Genomic DNA, 25,838 nt, shown 5'->3' with positions numbered 1-25,838 from the left:
CAAAACACAAAGCAGTTTATCTCTGTCATGATCAGTGCTCTACATTGTGCTCCACATGAGAAAGTCATAAAGTTTGGAGCGACTTGAGGGTGAGTAAATAATAACAGAATTTTAGGGGGGGGGGTGAAATGTTCCAATAATAAGATATTATTGGGTAAGTTGAAGGCTAGATACCTCATCTCCCATGTGCGGCAGAAACTCAAAGCGCATGGGTGGGCAAAAGACCTGATTGTACATGTCCATGATCTTGTGCTTGTCGCTACGAGGGTCCAGGTTGTCCACAGCGTTCTCAATGATATCCAGTCCCTCATGGCGAGAGGTCTCCAGGTTGTACTCCGCAGACAGATATGTCCTTAATGTGCGTGCCAAGCTAGCATGATACCCGAGGTCACAGCACTGTAGAAAGAAGAAAAATGAAGGATGAGAGATAAAATATCTCACAGCAAGCGGACACAATTTAGATGGACACAAATCCAATCTTTCTTTCTGCGAAGACAGTATAAATGAAATTTTATTTGTCAAAATGTTTCCATGGTGATGCCTATTTTTAGCAGTCATGAGATTTCACATTTCACTCTAACAGGACGAACTGTAAGACAGGTAGCATCTCTTGTGTCTCCGTGGATCGCAGTGCCATTAAAATGACATGATCTAAATTAGTGAATTTCATCTAGCGGAGAATCGAGATCGTCAGTATATATAATTAGAAGAACAAGCGCAGTGGGATATCTTAGCTAATTAGTTTAAACGTGCAACAAATGTGCGACTAACCTCTTTCAGCAATGTGGAGCAAGTTTAAATTTGCTAGAGGGAAACTTTAAACCTCTATGAGTCATTGCGACAAGGCAGTTATCGCTCTATTGGACTGTAAAACCATATATTATGCTTTAAAGGGTTTGAGTGCAAACACTAGACGGTCATAGCCTGTGGCACAATCTATTTAGCATTACAAAGCCACAGGAGAGGAGGTGTACAATGGTAAAAAAAATATAGCACAGTAATACTGCCAAGTTTAGATTCTGTATTTACACATTTTTGGCCCAATAACAGCACTGGTTCAAATTCTCAGCATTTTCTAATAATAACAAATCATTAGAAGTAAATCCATACTATTTAAAATTATCCATTAGTCCAATTAGTCCATTGGTAATACTGAAACCACTGTTTGCCCTAAGACAAACATACTTCAAAAGCAGAAAACCACTGCTTAACTTCTACTGTGCATTGGGGTTAGCAAGGGTTGCCATGACCAAATTGTTTGAATAAACCTGTTTACCTTCGGTTCACTGTCAGTTTCTCTGAAAACTATCAAACATGACAGACCTTCCCTACTTCTGACCCTGCACTCTTAAAAGTAAAATGATTTTCTTACAGAGAATTATTTTTAACTGTATGGTTGTAGACTTGGAATTGAAAAAAAAATGGGATGTTCAAAAGTAAAAAAACAAAAGGAAAATTTATTTCTTCTGTTGAACAAAAAAGCAGATATTTTTTGGTCCATACAATGAAAGTCACCGGTGTTTAATGTAGTTTTGTACCAAATGATTTATAAATATATTCTCTGTGTTCACCAGAGAAACAAAATGATGACATTGTAAGAGATGATAAATGATAACAAAACATATTTGGGGTGAACTATTCCTTTAAAAGAGGAAATGCAAAGCCTTCCTAGTTTCTTTAAAGCACCAGTACCATGGGTTGTGGCACTTCTGATTTTTTGGAACAGATATAGCAAACCGTAAATTCCTGGTACAAGGTAACCTGGCATCCTACTGTAATTCACCACGGCAGGCCACAAGTACCACATGAATTTATATATACCCAATGATGGGTGTGGGTGTTTTGTGAGTTTTGGTTTGGTTTGGTTTCTACCAATTAGTGGTTTTAAAGGTAAACCTATGTCAACAACCTAACTGAAAGTCCTTTACAGAGTTCTTCCAGCTTCAACCTGTTAACTGTCTTAGGGATTTACATCTGTTTCAATATAAAAAATAAAAAAAATCAGACAGTACAGAAAATGATTGTCCAATGCAACATTCCCTAACAAAACAGTTGCTACAAAGATATGCAAACAGTATGTGACTGGAGTAGTTTGCATAGAGCAATATATCTCGGTTTAAAAGTTATCTATAATGGCTTATGTTTCCTTTTCGCCTTTTTGCTGTTATCAGGAAGTACAAGTGTGTGTGGTTTTATGTTTTCTTAAATTGCTTCAGGATATCAGGGCGTACTGATGGACAGCAATATGACACTCTGCATCTCTCAGCAAAAATCACAGAGGTTCGGTTTATTTACAGTGTGCGTACTAATGCTAACACGACAGAGACAGCAGAGACGAGCCAGCAGGGGAAATATTTCAGTATACTTCACATCACCGATCCAGTCTCAGCAGATTTTTGATAGGATGATACCCATGCGACTGACAGCCTTTTGTTGTATATGCAACAATATTTTGTGAATTAAATGCATTAAAAGGGTTTATGTGCAATTAAGCTAGTAATTCCATTTTCTTGTTATAAATCTGACAAAAATCATTCTGGTTTGGCAGAATAATAGTTTTAATCTTTCATTGTGAAGCCGAATGAAGCTGCAAAACAGATTAGAAGGTAACAGTAATGGTGATTAATAATTCAATAAAAACACAAATACCAGAGGGAGAGGGGAATAAAATCACAGTACAAATCCAATTCACTAAAAATTACATTCTAGCAAAGGCAAAGCAAACATTTAGAGAAACGAAATGAGGCAAACCATATTAACAAGGAGACAATTCACCCGCAATGCAAAGAGAAACAGATGGAGCCGAGCCATCATCAGTTCAACTGTTTAAATCACAGCTGATACACACAAACAAACGCATGCCTCATTGTGCATACTCACATCAATCATATCCGAAACATCGTGGATGTAATATTTCGCCACGACAGCGTTGGTGGCTGCCAGATTCAATAAATAGTCATTGCGGGCTTTTGTGCATTTCAGTTTGTTCTCGGAGTACTTGGCTTGCCTCTGGAAAAGGGAAACAAAATGGAGAAGAAATCAGTTAATATAAAAAAATAGCTGGTTCACTGATAGAGGCGATTGGGTCATGATGTAACACTATATGTTCACACAATATCAACTTGACCTTGATTTAAGAGGAATGTCTTTGCTTGAAATATATAACATTATCTCAAGTTAAAAAAGTCAATTAAAGTCAATTAAAAACTTAATGTGTTTTTAGCCTTTAACAATTCATGACACAAGAAAAACATACTTTTAAAGGCAATGTACAACATCAGACCATTTTTATAGCCTACAGAACTTTTTTTTATAAAATAATTTAAAACATAACACATCACTTGCCCCAGCACCAATGTGACAACTTGCCCCAACCTGATATTTATGAAAAATATGCTTGTTGTGAGAACACTGTGCAGTATCTGGGGTTAAATTTACATTCACAAAGGCAATTTATTGGGGCTATTATAAAAGTATGATGAATTTTACATTTTCTATTCTTTTATTCTAATTTGGAGGACAGACTTCGCAAAACATCATTGTGTTTGAAATCAATATATAAAACCACTTTTGACTGATTACTTTTTACATGTACTATTAAGTATTTGGCAGACACTTTCATCCAAAGTGACTTACATAGCATCCATGGTATACATTTTATCAGACTTGCTTTACCTGGGAGTCGAACCCATGACCTTGGGGATGCTAGCACCATGCTCTACTGTTTGAGCTACAGAAAATCTTACTGAGATATAAGCCTTGTGACAACTTTCCCTTTAGGAAACCATACAGGTCTACATATAAAAAATTATTACCACATAGTTTATTCAAAGACATAACAGAACATATATTTTGGAGTGTACCGAGATAGTAATTCACACTTCACTTAAACAAAGTCTTTAAAAAAAAAAAAAAAGTAAAGTATTCCATACATGAATTCAATATGTGAATAGATCTGAAACATTTAGGTTTATGTAAATTGCACAGAACAACAAACTGATAATTTAAAAAATGTAAATTCGGAGAGCATGAATAATAATATATATCATATGAGAGTTCTCTGTGAATTGAAACAAGACACAGAGACTGAGTCTCATCTGCTTGTGAGCTCCAGCTGGGTCCTGCTGAATTTTTCATCAAAAAGCTTGAGCACTCAAAGCAGACATCTGCTCTAGTATCATTAATAACAGCTGACTGCTACATAATTGTATTGACAAAACAAAATCCTTAAATGAAGAACAAACACCAGTGATTAGAACATTTAAGTTCAAACGCTTGAATACTGATCAAATGAGTTGAGTTCGATGTCGATTAAACGATCACTGTTATAAAAAGCAAGTATGACGGGAACAATATATAAGCTGACCATTATTTAAACGTATCCAAATAGTCGCAGTTCCTTTTGACTTTCATTGTGTTTTTTTGTCAGGGGGAACCAATGGGAATGGGAACCGAAACTGTTTGGTTAACAACATTCTTCAAAATATCCTCCATTACGATCCACAGAAGAAAAAAAAGTCATTCAGGTTTGAAATAGGCATTATGGTGAGTACATGATAACAATTTTCATTTTTGGGTGGACAAATCATAGTTTTTGCAGCACAAATCATAGTTCAAATTAGACCTTTTAATCATTGTGCCACAGAATCACAGTGATTAGCTTGGCTTGAATTACAGCAGCCTCTTTCAAAGTTTAAAGATTACCAGCATATAAACTGAATAAATGATGCAGTGTATTTTTTTGTCACCCTTATTACTTTTGTAATATTCACACATTTAATCTAAAATTAGGGCTGCACAATTATGACAAAATTCATAATTGTCATTTATTCCAATCTACTGTTCAAATTGAATACAATTGGAAGTGCAATTCAAAATGTATTTTCACATGATCAAACACATTAGTAGCTGATAGTCCATTAAGGCTTGCAGGTGTGCCAGGATCACGTCGAAGTCTGCTCGCCTGCAGAATCAGGTCAGGCTGCAGAGAAACACAGAGCATCCATGGCTACCATGGTTATAAATAGTGTGAGGCTGAGTGGCTTTCATGCCAACATCTCTACGCATTGCAGCCTGAAAGGGGAGGAAGGGAGAGAGAGAGAGAGAGAGAGAGAGAGAGAGAGAGAGAGAGAGAGAGAGAACAGCAGAGAGAGAAAGAAAGCGACACAAAGAGCAAAAGTGAGCGAGTGTGCAAGCTGGCTAGTAAAGGAATCAAAATTCATTCACATGAAAACTGCCTCGTGCGAAAAGCACAATATTCGCAAATGTTAATTTATTGAATTTTTTGTATGGTCCCACAGTCAATATGAGTTAGCTTCCTGTAAGTTTATAGAACCAGCTATGAATTAGCATGAATTAGATGATTTGAATCTGGTCTGTGTGAGTAGTCAGCCATTCAGTCTCCAGACTGTCTACAGTCTCACTGACCTCATTGTCCATTCTTAGATAAAGCTCAGCCTACATTCATTTTTATAAACCCATCCATCAGGTTCATTCAAACCTAAGTGCCTGCACTGCTTTTAAGAGCCGTTGAGAAGGTAACTAGGAAGAAGGCAGGGTTGCTACTAGGTTGCTACTGGGGGGGGAGGGGAATTCCCCCCCCCCCCTAGTAGCAACCTAGTAGCTACTGGGGGGAATCAAATTTTTTTTTTATAAAATTAAAATTATAAATATAATTGGGATTTTTCCTAATAAAAATTGGGTTTAAGATTTAAAATGTGATTTTAAAAAACAATTACAGTAATAGTAGCTATAAGTAACTATAGTAATAAGCAGATTATTATTATTATTATTAAATAACTGAAAATCTGAATTATTACTATTGTAATATTTCACAGGAACAAAATGAGTATTTAAGGGGAAAATAATACAATTATTATTGGTGTTGTTATGTATAATTTTCTTAACTTTTAAAATATAATAATAATAATACATACAAATATTAAACACAACACTACTGTAATATTTGATTACACTGTAAAAAAAATAATAAATTATATAAGAAAAATATATATTTTTTACAGTACAATAAGTTTTAAATGAAGCTTATTTCAAAGGAAAAACGCAGGAATGCTCTTAAAGCTTCTCATTTTTTGAAAAAATACTATTTATAAGCACTTCTCATTACAAGTTTGGGAATATGGTTGGCATATATCGCATTTATGAATACATATATTATAAGCAACCCAAACTTGGAGCACTTGAAGAGATGAGTTTGTATTGAACAGCATTTACTGTCAATCAAAACTCAGGGTTTGCATTCGGAAGTGTTCTGGTTTGATCCTCACAAAGAGGCGTCACCAATGTGCTTTTGAGCACTTAACCAAGAACAAGGGCACTTAACTCAAGGTTCCTCCATGGGGATTGTCTGATAAGAGTACTGAAAGTAGCTTTGGATAAAAAAGACAATTGGTCATGATGATGCAATATTGGCTTTCACTTCCTTCCACGGTGGCTTTCGAAGGAAGTCAAGGAGAGACAAAGGGCCAGCTTTATCCTCCATTGTGCACAGATAATATACACCACTTGAAATAACAATCTTTCTCTTAAAGGGTCACAATCCTACTTGAGAGTGTTGGGAGACGGATTGAATGTGATTCTAGGCTGCAACGGCCCTTTGGTTTAATAAAAGCAGGGTGGCATTATGAGTCACTCTGCCGAGCATTATGAGCCCGGCGGCTAGCTCACCAGAGTTATCTCACCTTCTCCTTCATCTTCTCAATCTTCCTGACCGAGCTGCGGCGCTGGGGTCTGTCCTCGTGGCGCAGGAGGTTGACATTGAGGTCTCCAGATTTGCTAAACTGCTTCTCTTCTTGTTTCTCGGCCTCCTTCAGTTTGCTTTCTGCACTGATGCTCTCCGTGTGGTACATGTGATACGTCTTCATCACCTGTAGGATGATATAAAACACTATGAAAACTAGTCTAACAGCGTCACACCAGGCGGGTTGTAATAAAATCTCTGCCACGTGGGTTTTTGTCCTAACTAGCTGTGAAAACATGTTGATATTTTGCAGGTAGTTTGTTTAACATTTCTCCTGTGTTTCACTTGGTAAGCCCCGCCCACTCCAAAATCTCATTGGTCCGAAATCCTGCTTAACAGAAGTGCCATTTAAAAGAAAAAATTCTCTCAGTGATTGTTTTTAAAACATTTTGAACAAGCCAATAATAAATTGCAAAAAAAAGTAATTGACACTTTTATTTCCGCAAGGATGCATTAAATTGATAAAAAGTGACAATAAAAACATTTATAATGCTACAAAAAATTTGTATAAACTTTTTGTTATTCAAAGAACCTTGAAGACTGGAGTAATTGAGTTTTTACTGTATTTCTGATCACATAAACAGAGCCTTGGAGGAGAGTATTAACTTTGCACATTAAACCGGGACAGAAGAAAGTAACAAACACTAAAAAAGCTTATACACTTCCAGTGTATGTGGGATAAAATCCTAAATTATCCTAGAATGCTTCCAATTTTCATAAAAATGTAAATGAGAATATGTACAGCAGAAACAACCCAAGGCTTTAAATGTCAAACAACAAAATGAAACATTTCATAAATGTTATTCTCACATTTACTCAAAATGAAGACATCCATGGTTTTCCTTGGTGATACAAAACAACTCAATCCTGACACTTTCTTGAAGTGATCTCCAAACTAGTTTAATTCCAGAGAAGCTGCGCAGGTCTCGGTTGAGAAGGATCAGTTGTATTCCCGTCAGCTCTACAGAGCAGATCACCTCATGAATATACATAGGAGTATGGACTTGGCAGCAGAAGTACCATAATCCTGCCTCTTTCCACCAGCGTGTATGAAACACAAAGCTGATTCAAACAAACAGCTTTCAGCTTTGCTGACTCCGACGACGGAGCTCTCTGTGTGACTGAGGTGTTTGCAACGATGCAAACTGTTTTACCTCATGTCTGATTGGTGTGACCCAGTCTGCTATTCAACCCCATTAATATCCTCTCTGCTCAAACAATAGAGCAGAGCAAGTGAAAGGGGAGGGGGGTCCTCTGCACCACTGCCCGGCTTTATTCCGCTCCTTATAGCCGGCAGATGCCTGTCTGATGGTGTTTTCAATAAAAGGCTTATTAAATCAGCCAGCCTGCAGGGGTCCACTGACTGCTCATCTGCACCGACCCTGACATTAATGTACATACACTCAGCTATTTCACTCTAACTTTACACCCACAGATCATCTGATCATTCTAGAGGAGGTCATCAAGTGCGTCCGCACGATGGCACTGTGCATGCTTTTAGTGCTGCTTCCTGTGATTTAATGTGTCTGCGCTACTACAATATGAAATTAAATGAAATGGCAAAAATAATTGTCTGTGACCAGGTTGTTTGGACAAAGAGCTAGTCCTGTCTCAAATTTACAGCATTGAAAGTTAACATACAAAACCACTCAAACAAGCACCACAGAGCCACTGTCACGAATCCGGTCAACGAACTTTCCTATTCATTGACTCTCGCACTACACACTGTTGCACATCACCCCGGACTACATTTCCCATCATGCATTGCACTGATTGCACTCAGCACGAATTGCACACCCCTGTTTACACTGATTGCACCCAGCTGTTTCATATCACTCCCTCACTATTTAACACTCACTCTGATCCCTTCCCTCTGCCGAGTATTGTTTCAGCGTTTATCACTCTCCTAGAGATAGCTACCTTACGGAGCCCTTGTCATTGCCTTAGCCCTAGTCATTAGCCTTAGCCTTAGCCCTAGTCATTTGCCTTAGTCATTAGCCTTAGCCCTAGCCTAGCAGTTTTCCCGGTTTCTGATCTTCGCCTGGTTTCCTGGATTTCTCCCTTAGTCTTGCTCCTTCTGACTCTGTCTGCCCATCGTCGACCCACGCTAGCCCTAGGACTGTTCTTGTGTCTTGCCCACCATATACCTGTCTGCCTCTGTTTGACCCTGCCTGCTTCATGACCACGTCTCTGTCTTCTCCACAATAAAGCCTTGCAGATGGATCCGCACGTCTCACGTCTCGTCAGCTCTGTAACAGCCACAGTGTTTACACCTTTTGTGGAGGTTAACCTATAAATGGCTTACTGAAAAGAAATGTTTATCTAAAACTTCTGGCATTATTTATAATATTCTGACACCCTGATGTCATTCACAACCTATAAAATGTTATTTCTTTCAAGGAACACAAGTCTTGTGAATGATTTACTAATTAGGAGTGTATCAATAAAAAAATGCAAATTCAATGCATAATTTACTGAATTTAATAACTGATTAAAACAACTATAATGATGAACAATTGTGTAAATGTATTACCCAAAAATACAATTTCAGAGCATCAAAAATGAACTGTACCAAAATAAATCATAAAATCAATAAAGAATCAAAGTCTGAGCAAATGTTTCCATTCTTTTTACTTACAATCTTATGGATGTACAGTACATAAACTTGGATAGAAGAAAATATTTGACAAAAGTTACCTTTTAGCAATATGACATACACTATTTTTCAAAGGTTTTGTGGCTTGTGACATTTTTTAAATGAATTTAAAATAAGTGTCTTGTGCTCACCAAGGCTGCATTTATTTAAACAAAAACAGAAACAGTAATATTGTGAAGCATTACAATTTAAAACAGCTGCTTTCTTTTTTTAGTATATTGTAAAAATGCAATTTATTCCTGTGATGGCCAACTTAAATTTTCAGCAGCCATTTCTCCAGACTTCAGTGTCATATGATCCTTTGGAAATCACTCTAATATGCTGATTTGGTGCTCAAGAAACATTTCTTTTAATGATCAATGTTGAAAACAGTTTTGTGGCTTAATATTTTTGTGGAAACAATGATACTTTTTTCAATATTATTTGATGAGTAGAAACTTTTAAACGGTATTTTATGTAAAATGAATACCTTTATGAAAAAGATCAACTGTACCATAAAAATTTACTATTTTAGTCACAAATACTTCAAAATATTGACATGCACAAGATGAAGCCATGCTAAATTCAATACACCTACACCATCAGCCTTGTTCTTCGAACTAATATAACATGTTCCAGTCATTAAACGCTACACAGGATCCAGGCCCTAGTATTCCCTGATGGAAAAAGCGGTTTCCTCAAGCTCATTAGGAAGAGGATGCAAAGGATGTTTCTCAGAGAATTGCAAGCTGTGTCTGGCTCCAGGACAGATCACCAGCTCTTTTAACAGGGTCTAGTAAACATAGATTCTTAGATGGTGTACTCACATGCGGTTGTGTAAATGATGTAGCCATTACAAGGTTGATGGAGGGCAAAATGTGGTGCTAGAATCTGTAGTATGCATGTTTGAAGAAACCATTAAAACCGCCTTCTATGCAGCATGCTACGTTTATGCAGAGGTGTAAAGAGTAGCTAAAAACCATACTCAAGTAAAAGTACAGACACCTTACAATGAAGATTACTTCACTACACGTTGCAAGTCACCAATTCCAAAACAACTTGAGTAAAAGTCTTAGAGTATTTGATTTTAACAGTACTTAAGTATTTTACTTATACTAAACATAGGCTCAAAGATGCACTAGTCAAAGATACATGCCAGTGATAAACTGTAACGTTGTGGAGAAGCTGTTGAAAACAGGCAGAGGCAAGGATCTATGTGCTGGTATTTAATGAAAAAACTAGAACAAACAATAAGCCAAAAACCAAAGGGAACAAAGAACAGCATGGCTGGCAAACAGACAACCATTACATTCAACAACTCACAAGGAACTAAAGAAAACACTAGGGCTATATATACACAGGGGCTAACAAGCTTAACAAGATAAGACACACCTTGGGAGACTAATCAAGGGGAACCAATGAAACAAACGGACTACAAACTGACTACAAACACCACGAGAGACAGGAAGTGACATAAATGTCCAGGGCAAGGCACAGAGAGCATGAAAGACAAACTAGAAAGAGTTGATTTGTGAGGAGAGCAATCGCGTTTATTTTCTAAAACCAAAATAAAACTGAACACCTCAAAATTACAAAACAAACAAAAACTATATCTTTCAAAAAGGTCTCTTCAATATAATGGATAAATAAAATAATAAAGTAAAATTAAAAAGCCGAAGCCTTCTTGCAGTGGCTGTGCTGGTTTGGGCCTCATGTCCTCATCTCATATATAAAATACCTCTGATTCGCAAATACTTGCTAAGGAACTCGTATTCACAGAAAGTAGCCTTGTTGACAAGTTTGGGTGAGTAAGGGCAAAACGCACAAGATCTAGGACTATCTGTGCCCTGTAGTAGACAGAATCACATCTTTTGTAGCAGAAAGAAACTGCTGCAGAAAAAGCTAGGTCCATGCAAAATGTAATGTGTAACTGCAAAACTCATTTCAAATGTAGTGGAGTAAAGAGTACAGATACTCATTCAATAATGTAGTGAAGTAGAGAGTAAAAGTTGCTAATATCTTTGATACTCAGTACAACTACAAAGTATCTGAAAAGATACTCAAGTACAGTAACTAATTACATTTACTCCAATACTTTACACCTCTGCGTTTATGTCAAATATTATGATGTGCTAGTCTAAAATATTACAAACAAACCTTCAGCACACATCAGCATATATGTAACATAACGCTATAGCATATAGCTTAGAACCGATCATCAGAATTTAATAACATTTTTTATCATTTTCAATGACACAAAACAGGTTAAACTCAATAAGACTGCAACACTCAAATTTACACTTATTCTTAAATCTGCAAGCAGGCTGAAATTGAGAATAAAAATGCTGCACTGGTGAGTAAATGTGACAGGAACTATGTACTCCAGTGCAGGAAAAAATGTAGGTCAGCAGTCAGCTCCTCCCAAAGCTGTCACTCATCAACTCATGCCACTCAAAGAGAACACAGCAAAGGAACATGTTTACAAGCAGGTTTGATGGACATGGCTGGCAAACATCCAACATCAAAATTGTATTTACAGGCATGTTGAGACCTCAGCTGTAAAGAGCAATGCTTAGCCAAAATTGACATTAGATACAGTACTGGGATCTCTTTAAACATGTGTAATTCTGGTATACACCTTCACGTTGCTAATAATTAGAGAAAATATTTAAATCAAATGTAAAAAGGTCTCATACAAATGATTTTAACAGGATTGTAAATTCTGCTCTGCAACAACTCTGATGAAAATGTGTAGCTTGCAAAATAGCCATGTGTAAAACCAGTGTAATTACCACATGTACCTCCATGGATAATGGGTGCATCAAACTAAATATGGTTTCTATAAAAATGTATGGTATGTTTTATGAAAGACAGTAGCTTAAAGCAATTATAAAAATATTTAGCTGTGACTAAATTTCAACAATTATTATATTACTTTTAAGCAAATTCATTAGGACATATTTCACAAAATAAAATAAAATAAAAAATAACAGCTGAGACAAAGTAATCTATTTGCCTTAAAAAAAACACCAGTTTACATTCTCACCATTCTAAGGTTGAAAAACTGACAAAACATTTACTCTCACATCTAGCATCACTGCCTTGAGGTTTTGTGGCCTGGGTTTGTCCGAGAGCTGTGCAATGATATTTTTTCCCCCTTTGCTAAGCCGCATTAGCTCAGTATTTGAGCATTAGCCAGAAACCTTAAACTAACTTGCAATGATTTATATACAACTTCCGTCTCCACAGAAACTGCCCGGAGCACGTCTGCGTGCTTCTGTACTGTGGTACACACCCTAACTGCTACAGTTTCAACTTCTTGAACACTGCAAAAAATTTTGAAACATTCCAGCTAAACTATTTACCTGTAAATCGGCCAACACAGACTGTCTTTTGTAAGACCTTGTGATAGACAAGGACTGGCTAAATGGTCAGCACAGACTCATTCATCACATGAGACTGATGTCTTTAAGACCCTGATGAGTCAGAGGACCATGAGAATGAACGACAATCTTGTTCAGAACATAAAGAACAGATATGAAAGGGCGAACTTTAATTTCTTCAATCAATATATAAAGGTTTCTCTTGTTTACCATACCATAACAGAGGATAGAGCTGCAACCTGGCTGAATAAAATAAACAGCATCCAAGATTTTGAAGGCCTGCAATTCCAGCTTGTCTTTCAAAGTTAAATTACATAAAATTAAGTCACATGTCTATGTCTTTAGGAAGGCGCTCTCAAAGTCAACACCCAATTCTTATGCATAGAAGCATGTGTAATAGAGCTTCAAGTGCAGTCGTGCAAGGGCACTACACTATAGACTCATTTCCTTAAAGCTGAAGAATTTATAATGAGCCATTTTGCCATCATTCAGAAAAAAGATTAATGTTCTAAAATACAATACACAGCCAATATTTCGATGTACTTTAGCTCTCATTTGTTACAAGCCTGTTCCCTGGCAAAAGCTGCTGAGCTTTCACCTTCCACAAACTGTGCGCAAAATTCACAGTACTTTCAATTACAAAAATAATAGCAAACACTACTTTAACTTCTTCAAGATGCATGAATGGAGCTAAAAAGAAATAAATGCTTATTGCAGATTACAAGTCACGCATATAATACAAGACACTACAGGTGAATTTAAAAGTTTAACTACTAGATATCACCATACTTTACAGCTGATTAATCACAGTACATTAAAACAACTGTTTTGTATTAGAATTTTCCTGAAATGTTATATTTAAATACACAAATGAGGCACTTTATGATTAGATATGCACTCATCTGCACACATTTCTAGAACAGAAATCTAAACATTAGATTAAGCCAGGTTCAAAATTCTTGTTTTTTCTTGCTTGTTGTTTTGTTGACATGTAAGGGAGTTAAAGGTTTTACAGAGGGGATTTTAGGTATCTCTTTTTATCACTCCATAAATCAGAACATACTGTCAACAGCTAAAAAAAAAAATCAGGAACAAAATACTACATAAATCAGGCGAATGATATATAAACAAACCACTCTGCACAAACCTTACATTTGGGTGTATATACTGTACTGAAGTGGGGATTTCACTCACTTAGAGAAAACAGCCTTTAAAGATATATTTAATTGATAAGTACAGACGGTAATAGACAATAAACACTTAAATGTGTATTTTGGATGCTTTCTTTCCAGTAGTCTGAAAGATGACAGATATGTCACGGAAGTAAAATAGCACAAAATCTTAAATTTGACCAGTGCATGAAAAAACAGAGGTTTTGCCTGTAGCACATTGCTTTAATACCCAATAAAGAAAATCAAGAACCATTGATCATCCTAAATCACAAACACATTGCAAAACCAATGCAGAAATTTCACATTGCTCACTGGGACTGAACCGAAGCTTTACATTCATATTTCTTACTCTACATTCAGAACACATAACTCAAACCACAGGAAGGGGGCAGAGGGATCAATACTTAAGGCTTCTAGTGCAGGCTCTCTTTCATTTTTATTGTCAAGCTGTATGTCAAGAACAGTTGATCAGAAGCAAGCCACTATGCCACTATCAAGCAGATGTTATATAGGGGTTTGCAAAGTGAGATCAAATTTGTAATATGCTTAACACAGTTTAGCATAATCCTCAGTCTAATGAATCATTTAAATTAGTGGTAAACCTACAACAACCTATCAATATATAGGAAAAGAACAGACACTGACATTTAAAAATGTATTTAAAATATGTATGCTTTTGATTATATACTGTATATATGCATATATATCATCAAAACTGATAAAACTGCACACAGCCTATACTCTACACTCTAATAATACTGTATAATACAAACGCCCACATTTCTGTGTCTACTTAACAGAGAAATTACATACTAAATATTTTGTGGCCACAATGATGCAGAACGTAATAATTTAGCTCTTTCTGCAGGGATTCGGTATCATGACAGGCTGTATTTGAGGAAAAACGAGGAAAGAGGAAGGGTGGCAGGGAAAGGATAATGATCCTCTACCATGTCTTCTCCAGCGATACATTACACTCCCTGTCAGTGACCTTGAAACACATGAGCGTCAGAGCGCCAGATCCAAAAACAACATATGTGTGCGTTTCAACAATTTAAAGGAAGGAACAGTGTCTTCCTGATTCGTAAGCTTCATATCTGTGCTCGTAGGGATTTACGAATGGCTTAGGACTGTGTTTTATAGTTTCAGATCTTTATGTTAGGTTTTGACACAAACATTTACAGCCGTAGTCAAGAGATGACACAACAGGAGAATGATCATATACCGTAGCTAGTTTTATCCAGAGATACGGGTGAGACATTTTACTATGCCACCTGCATAAAGATGCAAATAGGACATCTGGAATAGGTTGAGCAATGGAGAAGAACCTCCCTCTGATGTCCTTTCATGGGTGACAACATTAATCTCATCCTGCTCCTCTGCAGTGGTAGCTTGGGTTTCATCTAGGGAGAAAAACTGAGAAGCCCAAAGAAAGTGTCTGCATCTTGGTTGATGTAAGAGAAACTAAAGCAATGGAATCAAAGAAGGTTTTCGGCTCCTAATGACCCAGATTCTGAAGCATATTAAAATGCAACGTGGAAGTGATTTAAAATGTGACTACTATGAAGCTTAAAAACAGACAACGTCACATGCGTCTCTATCAATCTACTATTTTCCCATCACTAGCACTATCGCGAATAGTACCACTTTTATTATTTCCTCAAAAAAATCCCTTAATTCAGTTTCCCATCTTTTAATAGAAAACTATGTGAAGCAACAGTTTCTTTCTTCTCCAAACTGTTGAGCAGCCAAACTGTTTTTGTTCTTGGCCAGAGAGTCCGCGTTTCCATGGTGCATGGCAGGACACAGCGGGTGAGAGCTCCATTCAGAGGGAGAGCCAGAAAAATAGAGAAGGAAAAATAAAGAGAGAGAGATTGAGAGACATTATACTCACAGTATACAGCTCGTTTGTCACTTTCACCAGCTCCTCATGCATCTGAATGCCAATTTCTTTACTCTGCAACACACACACAAATAAAAAAAATGGGTCACAAATTAATCAAACTCTAAACTCTACATTATAGATTAGAATATATTCAAAAACAACAATAAAAAAGGACAGAAACATCTAGAAACATTAAAACCTCATTTCCTATTTGCTAGACAACTAGTATTACTCATTCAGTTTAGGGCTGCAACAAACAATTATTTTGATAATAGATTAATCTAACGATTATTAGAATGATTAATCGACTAATCGTCGATTATTTCACTGATTAATCAGTAGACATTTATTGATTATTCAGCTTTTGCAGGTAGTTAAAATATTTAGTTATACATATTCTAACAAATAAATTAAGGTAACCACTTCAGATTTTGAAAGTCATATTATGTAATTACAATTATACAATTAATTTATACAAATAAATATATTTGGCACACAAAATGAGATGTCAGAGAAACTCTCTTATTCACCATTTAATTAGCTATATGAAAAAGTAACTGAATGACACATAATTTTGCCTAACATCTCCTTTTGTAAGTCATATGGATAAGAAACAAAATAAAGGTAAGTGATAAGATGCTTTATTTTTTTGATAAACTATTTTATTCACAACATAATCTCTCTTAAAATACCTTATAGGGTAATGATAATGAAAACAGTCCTGAGCTAGATCAAGCTTTGATCTCTGCAAACCAAACTATAACTTAAATTTTTTATAGTTTTTTCCCAGTAATAAAAAGATTTGATCATTAGCTAGCTCCACACTGGAGAGCTGCTTTATAACAGAAAATCAAGTAATGAAAGCGACACTTACTCTGGATTTTCATGTTTAATACTGTAAAGCTGCTTGATTTAAGGCTATCTATTGCACAAAGTACTAACAGGGCTCGCAAAATCACTAGCCCGAAGTCCCGGGGCTATTGTGTTTTCCAGTCGGGCTACCAAAATGTATTACCACTCTGCCCGACAGGCTATCTTAAATGCAGATCTCCCGCGGGTCCTTAAAAATGCCTAAAGTGAGTTGTATCAAACTTAAGGCCATAAAAAGTTTTAAATACGTTAAATGGTATAAGAAATGTCTTAATTATAATTTCATGAGGTCTTACAGTTGGGGACGGAAAGACAAGAGTCACGATACAGCTGGATTAAACTTCAAAAGGTAATGGTGTCATTGAATAAATATGAGCGCTGCACGTTTCAAGTCAAAACGCGGCTCGGATGTCTTTATTTGGATGTATCTGAAGGGAACCAATTGTCCTCAGAAACGTGTCGTGTAATTTGACCTATAATTCCTGATAAAGCAGCGTTTATGAGCGCGGAGCTGCTTTGTGTACAGCCGTTACAGGGGAAACCGCAATATTTCAGCGCTCCTAAAGTGCCACCTCATGGCAGAGAATGAATTTGCATTTCCAACAAGCCTTTCTTGCTGTTTATGGTCAGATCAATGCAAATATCAACTCGTGTTTTTACGCAGCAAACACATGGAGTTGTAAACTATATATATATTTTTTAAAAAGGTATTTTTTTTTAATTGGGCTAGTTAAATAAATTTTCGGGCTACCAAAATCTGAAGAGTACCTGCCCGAAGGGCTACCAGGGATTTTGAAATTTTGCAAGCTCTGACTAAATGCTTGTTCACACCGGGACAAATATCGCGCACGATTATCGCCAACGTTTAACGCCGACGTTTAACACCTCACGAATAAACAAAGGGTGCCAATGTGAGTGTGCACACCAACGCGCAAAAGGCGAGGCGTAAAAGCGTCATTTTTTAAAAAATGCCTCAGGCTCGTTTTTTTTGGTTTGACGCTGGCTGACCAATGAGATTGGCGCTTTTGTTCACGTGCCTGGAGCTGCTGAAGTTACAGTAAAACACAACTTGGTGGCGCTCAAGCACAAAACGGTCTTGCCAAGCACACATTGATACCTAACGACGAAGAGGAAGTAAGTAGACCAAGAAGATGCATCGAGGCAAGATGAATGTAGAGCTGCTGGTCTCATTGGTGTCTGAACACAAATGGCTTTATGACAAACGCGACAGCGACTACAAAAACCTTGATAAGAGGGAGTTGTTATGGAGAGGAATTGCAGAACAAATAGGATTCGACGTGTACCGGGGGATTTCTGTTTTTCATTAAGCGCCATCTAATGTCAGGGTGTGAATTTGCACATTCACTCGGCTCATCGCCTGTGAAAATCGCTTGGGTATGAACACAAAAGACGCGTAGAAAAACGTTGGCGATAAGCACGTGCGATAATCGTCCCGGTGTGTACGAGGCTTTAGTTATATAAATAAATGTGACGTGACTAGACTTTACTGGAGTACTGAACTGCAGAGCTCGTGCAAACATCGCTGTAATCAGATGCGTTCTTAACTGCTGCTTTCACACTGCGGGCAGTTTTTGTTGTGTTTATTTTGTTATTGAGAGGAAAGCGTGCAGCATATATTAACATATTCATCCAAATGCGGCTCAGCAACTTCAGGTTTGGCTGTGTCTTCTCTTGAATTGCATCAGGAGGGCTGAATTACAGTCTTGCGCTACAGCGCCACACTGATAAAACCGCATTATTGCAGGTCCTTAGGTCATATGAGATCAAACGACTACTACTCGACAACAAAAAGATTTGTCGACAGTTTTTTATTGTTGATAATGTCGACTAATCATTTTACTGAACCTGAACCCTAATTTAATTCCATTTATAACTTTACAACCCCATGTTTTTTGATGGTGTCATATTAAAATGTTGTTTTCCCATTTTTATAGACTGGTAATATGTGTCACAAATATCAGCTCCTTTTTATAACCTGCCAAGCATCACAAACATACTTGACCGACATCCAAAATTCAAGCTTACATGGCAAATGAAAGCAATTTTTTTATTTGACTTTTTTACGATTGTGTTTGAAAGTGTTCAGAATAACATACTTTCACACTACTCTAATAGTATGTCTGCAGTAGGCTATGCGGTATACTACAGTAAGAATTTTTTATGAATGGAATATTCAGATGAAATACCTACTACATAAATAAAGCATACTGCACACTATATCCTGAATTTCCATTCCAAGTGAGGCAAATAAACTGAAAGTAATATTAGCTGCAATTTTTTTTACCGTTTTCTTCACAATTCTATTGTTTCAAACAACAATATTTGCTTAAAAATGCAAAATATATATAAAACAAAAACATTAAAAAACTTTTTTTTTCAGCAGCTTGGTTTGACAGAGATGACTATGAGTGAATATTTATGGTTTCAGTACTCGTTGATTGATTTTTGACTGTTTAATTGGATGTTCTATCATCATCAGGCTGGAGGCTTCATGTTTCTCATTGCTATATGGTGACCACACAATATTGCCGTAAAATGACAAAAAGGCTCATGTTTTCAGTCGATCGATAATTTGATACAATGCTTTACAAATAACCTACGCAGCATCATTTCCTGCATTTTTGTAAACAGTGGTTCAGACAGGGACCAGGCTGATTCAGATATTCTGACTGTGACACTGAAAACTGCTTATGCATTCCTGTGGGAAAATAATAATTTAATAATGCTATAAACAAGTTAACGGGAAAGAAGACAACTCTAGACGAGAAAAACATTTTGTATCTCCTCCCACACAGCATAGCTGCTCCTGCTTACATGCACACGTACACACACCTGCTGCCGTGTGCCGAGAAAATGCACTGTGTTTAACTCTAAAGTCAGTGACACAATCTGGCAGAAATTGGAGGGCAAGAACTCCAAAAAAGCTGGAAAATGTTCACTGCAACCACAAGTTTTTTCATTAAGCACAAAAGACAGAGACCGGCCTAGATAGACACATTCAGACACAAAATGCGTCTGGTAAAACTCCCATGCCGACAGAATCTGCAGGTACGAGCAGCAGCACCTTTCCTGTCAACAGTTCAAAAGCTGTGCGTAGGAATGGTGCATTTCTCTGAGGAGAATAAAAAAAAAGGAATCAGATGACAAAACAATACATAATACAAAAAGAAAACAAAACAAAATTATATCAAAAAGCATGTAAACTCATTTTTCTAAAGTGGCATCTGTGCAAGAACAGTGTTGACTGAAACTAAAACTATTAAAAAATTGATTTCGGGAATTGAAATAAAGCTGAAAAAATACTAATATTAGTTGAAAAATGTAAACTTTAAAAAAAAAAAAGTTAGAAATGTTGCCTTGGCAGCTAACTGAAATAAGCAGTACAATTACTAAATCTAACTGAAATAAAAAATAAAACTAACCAGAAATATTGGACAAAACAAAAAAGCACATAACAAAATTACTAATACTGTAATAGTATATAAATAATACTAAAATAACACTACATCACACACTACTGGAATGAAACATTTTGTGATATTTTGATGCAATAGAGAGCTGTCATACTTTAAAAAATAAAGCTTTTGATCCCAGTCTGTTTGAATGAATTACCCCAGTAGCCCTCCAGAGCCCTTTTATGTTCGTAAAGCATAATGGACCATAATTCCCAGCGATCAATAAAGGCTACAGCATGTGTATAGTCAGGCCTGTGCTTAGGGATCAAAAATAATCTCTCGCTACACATGAATGTGTACATACACATACACACTTATCCCTGCAACCAATTTACACATCTAATCATCCATGCTAATGTATTAAGCACCTTACAATATTTCATGTATATGTGTTGATTTTGTTTTTAGGAAACATGTAGACTCAATACAGCACAACATCTGATGAAAGAGATGAAATGCCTGATTGAAAAAATTTTGTCAAGCAAATCATATAAATACATAATCACTGCTCAAGAGACTAAGTACAGAACTACAAAAATACATTTGAAATAATTTGATGAGAAATATTTATATTTAGGGATGTATCAATATTTATATTAAAATTATACTATTATATTATACATTACATAAAAATATTTGAATAAACAATTTCATGTTATTGCAGACAACCGATAAAATGTCCAATATTCCAATTTCCTACTATTTTGTAAATTAAGTAAATTAAAAATAAAAATAAAATTAAGGATTTGCTACAAGTGACTTTATTAGTGTTTTTAAAGGTTCATTATAAGTAGTATTGTTAGTAAATATTAGTTTTTAAACATAAATAAAATAAAAAATAAAATAAAATAAAATGTATATCAATACTAATAAATAAATATATATATAAATAGACAAACAAACAAATAAATAAATAAAAAGTTTTAAACTAATTTAATAATTGCCTTGGTCACATGTTGAGTGAAAAAAACATACATGAAATTATCACCATGGGAAAATTGCATAACAAGACAGGACATTACATCATAATGAGGTGTTCCCTTTTCTTTATCTTCTCACAAACCCACTGCAAATTCATGCTTTTACAGAGCCAAAATAGGCATTATTAAACGGCCCATGGGGATTGAGAATCAGTGTTACAGCATACATCACATTCACAGCAGAGAATATATGGCAACAGCTCTCAGTGGAAACCTCTGATGCAATATTATGAAAGAGCCAAAGCCACTGACACACTGCAGTCTCTTGCCGCTGGTAACACTAGCGTAAGACCGTTCAAAATGCTGTCAAGCTACAGTACATGTTTCCCAGCTGTCTTTGCTGCTCATTCATCCTCATCCGACCCACCAGCGAAGCGTTCTGCTGACCTCAGGTGTACGTTTCTCATCTCTCTGTGTGCTGGAATCCTCTGACATGGACAAAACTGCTGTAAGTGTCTACTAACTGCTACTGAACGTCTTAAACACGCAATTAAAGAAAAAGTTCAAATAAGAGCTTAAGGATGTAAGGAAGGCTATTCATTATCATTCCAGACAGCAGACACATGTTGCTAGACTGGTGATTCTCAACTGTTTTGGTTTTTACACTGGACATCAAGCAGTGATCCAACTGTATAAGAGCACCAAAAGTAATCAAAAATGTCGTTTTATGAACTGTGAATATGTTTTATTGCCACAGTGTTGTAAAGATGATTATAAAATATCAACTTTTTTAAATCGGTTCATTTTAGTGATTCAAAGGCACACTGTACAACACGAGTTGTTCCATTCATGAACAAGTATTGTATTATTGTACATTTGCAGTATTGTATGTTAATTTATGGATACACTCATGAACCTGAGTAGTCAACATGTAGGCTATAGAATGACCATAAAATGAACTGAACTGAACTGACTCTTTTGAGCCAGTCATTTGAATGAATCATTTAAAAAGACTCACGTATTAAAGTGAAGTGTTTATGAGTTTAGATTTTTATAATAATTTTACTAGTCATAACAGTTTGACACTAGAAATGCAATTTAAAGGTTTCTTCATTTTATATCCACATATTAATAATATTTATGATTATTGGTGATAATATTTGTAAAAAATAATTAATGGCATTCATATTATATAAGTTATTTTTGCTCTCTGTATACTAAGAACATTAGCTGAGAGAGAACTTATTTTAAAGCAAAATGGACATTCTAACTGTAAAATGCCAAAAATTTAATTTTGAAAAATTATTGTAACTATATTATATTGTAATCTGAATCAGATAATTAAAAAAAATAGAAGTGAATTGGAATCAAATAACCAAATCTGTAAAGATAAGCAGTCCTGTTTATAAATACGAGCCTGTCACATCACAGCAGCATTCATGCATGCATTCATACAGAGTAAGGTATCTTAGGTGACCTTGAGTACACACACTGCAAGCAATTAACAGTTTCCCAGGGTGCTCTGGGTGTGTTTTATCGGTTCACAGTCACCTCACTGAACCACTTTCCTATGAATGGCGGCTGGAAGCACAGGGCCTCACCTACAGGAAAAGCAACCAGGTGTAAACACACTAGTAGTGTTTGGATTACACCACAGGAATCCAGGCTATGTGTTGACAGTGTTCCAACTCATATAGTCCAGACCCCATAAGTCACACCACAGAGAATACAGCCAGTGGCGGCACTCCTCGCCAAAGTATGACTTTCACTCAGAGAGGATGTGCATAAATAGGCTGTAGTCACACTGTGAGACAGCATGCATTTAGACATGCACATTCATTTTGTCGCATACCATCCATACACACCGTCTGTAAGCATTTAAAATCAGCCTAATATTCCAACAGTACAGCTAAAACAAGAAAGCAGGAGGTAGACGTTGCTGTGCTAAGAAAAATGTCTGCCAAGAAATTGCATGCAAATCTATGAAGTCAACTGGCTGTGTGAAAGAATACATAATGATTTTGGAGTGGGTGTTATGATTTTCCACATTTGGAAAGGTTCAATGTTTCCTATGGAAGATTTGCGACTTTTTAATTGCACAATTCAGACTTTTTTTCTTTTCTGCAATTCCTAGAAAAGTGTGAGATATGAAGTCATAATTGTGAGATATAAACTCAGAAATGTGAGATTTAAATGTGCAATTCTGAGAAAAAAAGTAGGCATTGTGAGATATAAGCTTGCAAATGTGAGAAAAAATCAGAAATGTGAGATAAAAAGTGGCCTTTTTTATTTTGATTCTGTTGTGGAAACAAAAAACACTGAGATGTAAAAAAAAATTAATAAAAAAAATTGCGAGATGTAAACTCATATTTTAGAGAAAAGTCACAATTGTGTGATATAAATTAGGAAATGCAGGAATTCTGAATTTTTTCTCAGAATTGCAAGAAAAAAGCCAGAAATAAAAAGTCAAAATTACATGGCGGAAACAAGCTTTCATAGTCTCCAGTAGGTTTATTGCAAGAAAACATTTTGTGCAGTCCTAAAAGTCACAATAGACCTAAAAAATAAATGACTCATCTTGTTTTCATGGATGTATACAAATGTATACGCAATTGAAATATCCATACAATACTGAATCCCACAATGCAATGCATTTTATCTATTTTTAATCCAATTTTGTATTTAAAAAATGTCTTGGCACTAAAAAGTCTGATCAAATAGTGAATATTAACATAGAGGTTTCTGTTAGCTAAAAGTGGACATGAAATTATCATGGTATTTAAATGGATGTGAGAAGAAAAAGCTTACAGTTAAAGCTACAGACCTTTTTGAAGAGCCGGATGACATCCTCGCTGATCTGAGCCAGGCGAACAATGACATTATTAATGTAGATGTCGTTAAGTGTGGCATGATCTCTGCTTTCTCTTCGTGTCTGGTTCAAAACCAGATACCAGCAGTTTACTGAAGAGAGAAGGTGTTGTTCTTTCCTGGAAGGGCAGAGAAAATTATAATAATGTTAAATACTGTGATAAGTTGGCTTGCTTGCTTTTTTCTTTACTTCCCACTGAAATGTTTGGCTTGTTCTCCAAATAACATTTAATCTTCCCATAATTGTCAGATTGTCAGACGAAATTCACAAAAAGATGAAAGAAGATATTTAGAAAAATTGTTGGTAACCAAACAGTTGACGGTAGCCATTGACTTACATAGTACGGAAAAAAATACTATGGAAGTATTTTTTTTTTCAAAAATATCTTCTTTTGTACACAACAGAAGATAGAACCTCATACAGGTTTGGAACAACTTGAGGGTGAGTAAATAATAACAGAATTTTCATTATTGGGTGAACTATCCCTTTAAGTCTCCAATACCACACATACAGTACTCAGCACCTGACAGTAAACTGATCACTTAATACCTTAACACTGCTAAAAAATAACAACGCCGAGACAGAAATTGTCCTAGCTTGAACTTAATCAGCTTTTGGGACCATAAGCTTGTGTTCTGTGCTAACCCTTCACTTCTTTTCTTAGTCCTATCTTCTAAACCAATCAACAAGCTGAAGAATGGGGAATGCAGAAATAAATAACTGAGAGTTGAGAGTACTGAAAGCCGAGAGATAGCAGGACACAAGGAGCAAAGGCAATTACTTTAGAGAGTAGTTGGACTAAGGGGAGAACATCAAAGTGTGGCCTCTTGCAAGAGTTAGTGAAATGCTAATCGCTGCTAATAAAGAACGTATATCTCCCTGCTACATGTGGTGAACGTTATTAGCCCTGTAATCTGCCCTCAAATGAGGATAAAGAGTAAACAAAGAAGCATATGCCAACCAGAACCCTAATGCTGATTTTTGGGAGCTTGACAACCTTACCCAAAACAAACTAGTATAGCTTAATATATAGAGACATCTGTAAGCAAGTTGATTTCCCCAAAAAATGTAATCTGTTTAAACAACCTGTTTGATTTAATTTGACTTCACACCGAGGTTACTTTTAAAAACACAACTTTATTGAGCAGGAAATCAGCATATTAGAATGATTTCTGAAGGATCATGTGACACTGAAGACTGGAGTAATGATGCTGAAAGTGCATGCAGCTTTGTCATTACAGAAATATTTTTAAATATATTAAAAGAGTAAATGGGTAGTTTGAATTGGAATAATATTTCAGAATTTTACTGAATGATCACCATTATTGATATACTGTGATATTTAAATTCATTTATAAAAAATTCCATGATATTACCCTAATAAAATCAACAAAAAAAAAGTATTACCACGGCATAAGTCCAAGAAACATGGTAAAACAAGGTACAATGCATTTAATTAGTTCCAGCCCTAGAGATCTGTATTTCAAGATTAAAATTTGCTGGTTTGGAAATAATCTGATCCACTGTGCTGTGGATTCTCAGTAAAAATATATGAGAATGTTATATGACTTGCAAAACACAAATGAATAAGTAGCACTGTCTGTCATGCATAGATTCCTCTTAAAAATAAACTTTATATGCAGAAGATATGAACTGCATTTACAAGAATGAGGAAGAGGAAGGAGTGTAATGCAATGTGCCAGATCACACAAATGCCGCAACAAGTCCCACAGAGAGAGCTGAAAGACGAACAGCTCAAAGTGTGGCTGTGCAAAATGATCAAAGATTTTTTTGCCCCTGCTTTTGAAACTGGCAATTGTAGCACTAGGCCATAGGCTAGATCTCTACAATAGATTAGAAATAGCCTT

General features: G+C 36.0%; 1 protein-coding gene across 1 annotated transcript in view; it reads right to left on the bottom strand.

Annotated features, from left to right (window-relative positions):
• Positions 1–25,838, bottom strand: part of LOC107584493 (SLIT-ROBO Rho GTPase-activating protein 3-like) — an 86,296-nt gene that overhangs the window by 28,345 nt on the left and 32,113 nt on the right. The window contains exons 3-7 of the mRNA XM_016271126.1: positions 23,926–24,088; positions 15,845–15,907; positions 6,702–6,887; positions 2,881–3,009; positions 175–396 (exon numbers count right to left, since the gene is read on the bottom strand). Coding sequence (XP_016126612.1) covers positions 175–396; positions 2,881–3,009; positions 6,702–6,887; positions 15,845–15,907; positions 23,926–24,088 — 763 coding nt within the window. The remainder of the gene's footprint in view (positions 1–174; positions 397–2,880; positions 3,010–6,701; positions 6,888–15,844; positions 15,908–23,925; positions 24,089–25,838) is intronic.

The sequence above is a fragment of the Sinocyclocheilus grahami genome, unplaced genomic scaffold (genome assembly GCF_001515645.1).
Source record: "Sinocyclocheilus grahami isolate Dianchi unplaced genomic scaffold, SAMN03320097.WGS_v1.1 scaffold60.1, whole genome shotgun sequence".
NCBI classification, from domain to species: domain Eukaryota; kingdom Metazoa; phylum Chordata; class Actinopteri; order Cypriniformes; family Cyprinidae; genus Sinocyclocheilus; species Sinocyclocheilus grahami.
The sequence above is the reverse complement of the archived record's forward strand: the minus strand, read 5'-3'. Positions and strand labels throughout refer to the sequence as shown.